This window comes from Centrocercus urophasianus, unplaced genomic scaffold (assembly GCF_019232065.1).
Source record: "Centrocercus urophasianus isolate 14NV4802_14NV808 unplaced genomic scaffold, USGS_Curo_1.0 seq_538, whole genome shotgun sequence".
In the NCBI taxonomy this organism is placed as follows: domain Eukaryota; kingdom Metazoa; phylum Chordata; class Aves; order Galliformes; family Phasianidae; genus Centrocercus; species Centrocercus urophasianus.
In genome coordinates this window covers 1-3,054 of record NW_024885131.1, presented here as the reverse complement: position 1 = coordinate 3,054, position 3,054 = coordinate 1, and the positions used below count along the sequence as shown (strand labels likewise).

The following is a 3,054-nucleotide window of genomic DNA, read 5'->3' as shown; positions in this document are numbered from 1 at the left end:
TTAACGGCCCGCACAACCCGCGCACCCCGCGGCCCAGCCTGCTCAGCCCAACCGCCATGGCGGCCGCCATCTTGCTGCCGCAGGGCACGCCGGGAAAAGGGGGCGGGGCTTCCGGGGGGCGGGCGGCGCGCGCGCGCGGAGGGGGCGGGGCCAGCGGGAACCCGCGTGGCGGCGGAGAGTGGAAAATTCCATCGGGCGCGGGGGAGGCTCCGCCCTACGGCCGGCCGGGCGATGGGGGGGGATTCCCCCGACCCCCACGTGTGATGCGATGGGGCGCTCGGCACCGTGCAACCGCCCACCCCCCTCCCCGTCCCTCGTGCAATGTGCTGGAGCCCCTCGTGCACCGTGGAACAGATGCAGGGTCTGCTTCATTGCTCCTCCCGTGCAATGTCCCTCCGTGCCCCCCATGCACCCCATCCTGACCCCCCTGGTGCAGCCACAGGGCAGCCCAGCAGTTGGGCTCGGCTCGGCTCAGCTGGGCTCAGCTCAGCTCGGCTCGGTTTGGCTCGGCTCGCTCCCATCTCCTGGCTGTGCTCCCGGGCACTGTTGATCTTGGCCAGGAGGAAGCGTTGCTCCATCGGACAGCTGGTTAATGTGTAGTGACGGCTCTTCTGTGTTCGAGACCGTTGATCCCAGCCCATGCTGCTATCGGGCCCGGCCCCCCCGCGCACCACGGGGTGTTCTTGCAGCAGCTGGGGGGAGCAGAGCGCGGCCACACACTGCAATCTGCTCCAGCGATGCTGGTGGTGGCCAGTTATCATCCAGAGATGATAATTGATGGTGGCTCCAGCCAGCGTGTGACCCCTTGCAAATCTGCCTCATTTCACCCTATAGGGTTGCATGCCCCGGGGTGGGGTTTGGAAGGATGGGAGCACTGGAAAAAGCAGAGCACAGCTCAGCACCCAGGGCCGAGCTGCTTGCGGCTCTTCCACGCAGGGTTTGGCCGCGTTTGGCTCCATCCCTGCATTACAGAGGTGCTTGTGCAACCCGCCCCAGGTACTTGGCCAACAGGAGGACAACGGGCGGCCTGGCACGCACTGCACGGCGCAGCACAGCACGCAGCACATGCAGCAGTGCAGAACGCCCAGCCCTGCTCCTGCTGCCCCACGGCTCCCAGCGCCGTCCCCTGCTCCCAAATGCCACAAATTCCTGCCCTAAGCCACCGCAGGACCTGCGAGGCAGGATTAGCCGGTGCCCTCCGGCTGCTCCCGCTCTTGGCAGGGATGGCAAAAACTCCAGCAGAAAAAGGGAGAAAGGGAAAGCCTCTCCGGGATCTCTCTATTGTTGGATTTTTCCCTTATTTCCCCAAGTAAAATGGTGCACAGGCAGCGCTCGGTGCAGACTTGGGGCTCCCCACCGAGCCCTGCTGTCTCCCCACGTTGGTGCTACCACAGAACCCGTTTGCTCAGGATGCAGCAGAGGCTTCGCCAGGTTTCTCTCTCCCTTTTATCCCTTCTCTCGTGCTGCTTGCTGACAACAGCATCTGTCATGGAACAATGCAGCGGTGTGGGCCAGCAGCTGCCGCAGGGAGCAGGGCACCAAGCAGCCCGGGCTGCAGTCAGAGCTCTGTCCTCTCTCCTAAGCTGTTCCCAGAGCAGATCCGTCCCTCCTGCCTGCATCCGTGCATCCTGCAGGCCTGGAGGAGCCCATCGGTTGGTGCTGCAGGCTCCTCCTGCCCTCAGCACATCCCTGTTCCCCTTTTGCTTGCTGCTGGCTTCTATGTGATCCAGCGAGACATCACAGCAAAAATAAATCTTTGGGTTTTGGTGGGTTTGCATGGCTTGCAGCAACAGAAGGCAATTATTGGCCCCATGGAGCGGCTCCGGGGCTGAACCGGCTCAGCACAGGGCAGGGCTGGGGAGGCTGGAATTCCATTTTTTTGTCCTTTTTCTTTCCCATATAAAGGCTTTATGAAGAATTTTTAAACTTCCTGCTGGTGTTTGTCACGAAAGCAGCCGGCCGTCCAGCAGCACCCACTTGGGACGTCGATTGCCCTGTAAATACTGCTGGCTGTATTGAGCATGGAGCTTTTGAAGGCAGATTCTTTGCATTGCATCTTCCACAAAGCCCGAGGAGCTGAGCTGGGTGTTTTGCAGCTCTTATGGGGCTGAGATGGGTGGGTAGCAGTGCTGTGCTGCCTTATCTGGGCGCAGGGGCTGAGAGGCTGATTAATGCAGCAAAAAGGGCCCTGAGCTCCCAGATAGCGGAGCTGAAAGGATTGTCCATCTGTTCTCAGCACTGATCTGCACCTTGAGTGCTGTGCTCAGTTTTGGGCAGCAAAGAAAGGCATTGAGGAGTGCATGTAGAGCAGGGCAATGGGGCTGAGAGGGGTCCGGAGCACCGCAGCTCTGCAGGGAGAGGCTGAAGGAGCCGGGGTGGGTCAGCCTGGAGCAAAAGAAGCACAAGGAAGGGGGTTTATCTCATCCCACAACCCCCTATGGAGGCTGGCAGCGAGCTGGCTTGCTCTCTGCTCCAGTAATAAGCGATGGGATGAGAGGAGACGGCCTCACATTGCAGCAGGGAGGGTCAGATTGGGCATTAGGAATGATTTTCATACCTAAGGGGGAAATGGTTTGAAGTTGAGGGAGAGAAGATTGAGGTTGGATGTCAGGGGGAAGTTCTTTGCTCTGAGAGCGGTGAGGTGCTGGAACAGGGATGCTCACAGCTGTTGTCCTTCTCTCTGGGCAGCTGTTCCAGCACCTCACCACTCCACCTGGGGGGTGTGAGAGGGCTAGTGGAGGGGCCTGAGGGCCAGTGGGGGGACTGGGGGCCAGTGGGGGGTCTGAACACGTCCATCCCTGGAGGCGTTCAAGGCCAGGTTGGAGGGGGCAGCCTGGTATGAAATGTGGAGGTCGGTGGCCCTGCATGCGGCGGGGGGAGGGGGTTGGAGCTTCGCGATCCCCGAGCCCCCTTCCAACCCAAACCATGCAGTGATTCTGTGGGTCGCTGTCCCTGCAGGCAGCGTGGTGGTGGTGGTGTTGTAAGGGGGGGCGGAGCACAGCAGAGCCCCGGCTGCCCCACACAACCTCCCATCCCAACACCCCCCCCCCCCCC

At 61.4% G+C, this 3,054-nt stretch overlaps 1 protein-coding gene across 1 annotated transcript in view; it reads right to left on the bottom strand.

The window, feature by feature from the left end:
* Nucleotides 1–96, bottom strand: part of LOC122169431 (39S ribosomal protein L45, mitochondrial-like) — a 3,206-nt gene extending 3,110 nt beyond the window's left edge. Inside the window, exon 1 of the mRNA XM_042835581.1 lies at nucleotides 26–96. Coding sequence (XP_042691515.1) covers nucleotides 26–70 — 45 coding nt within the window. The 5' untranslated portion in view covers nucleotides 71–96. The remainder of the gene's footprint in view (nucleotides 1–25) is intronic.
* Nucleotides 97–3,054: the final 2,958 nt, after the last annotated feature.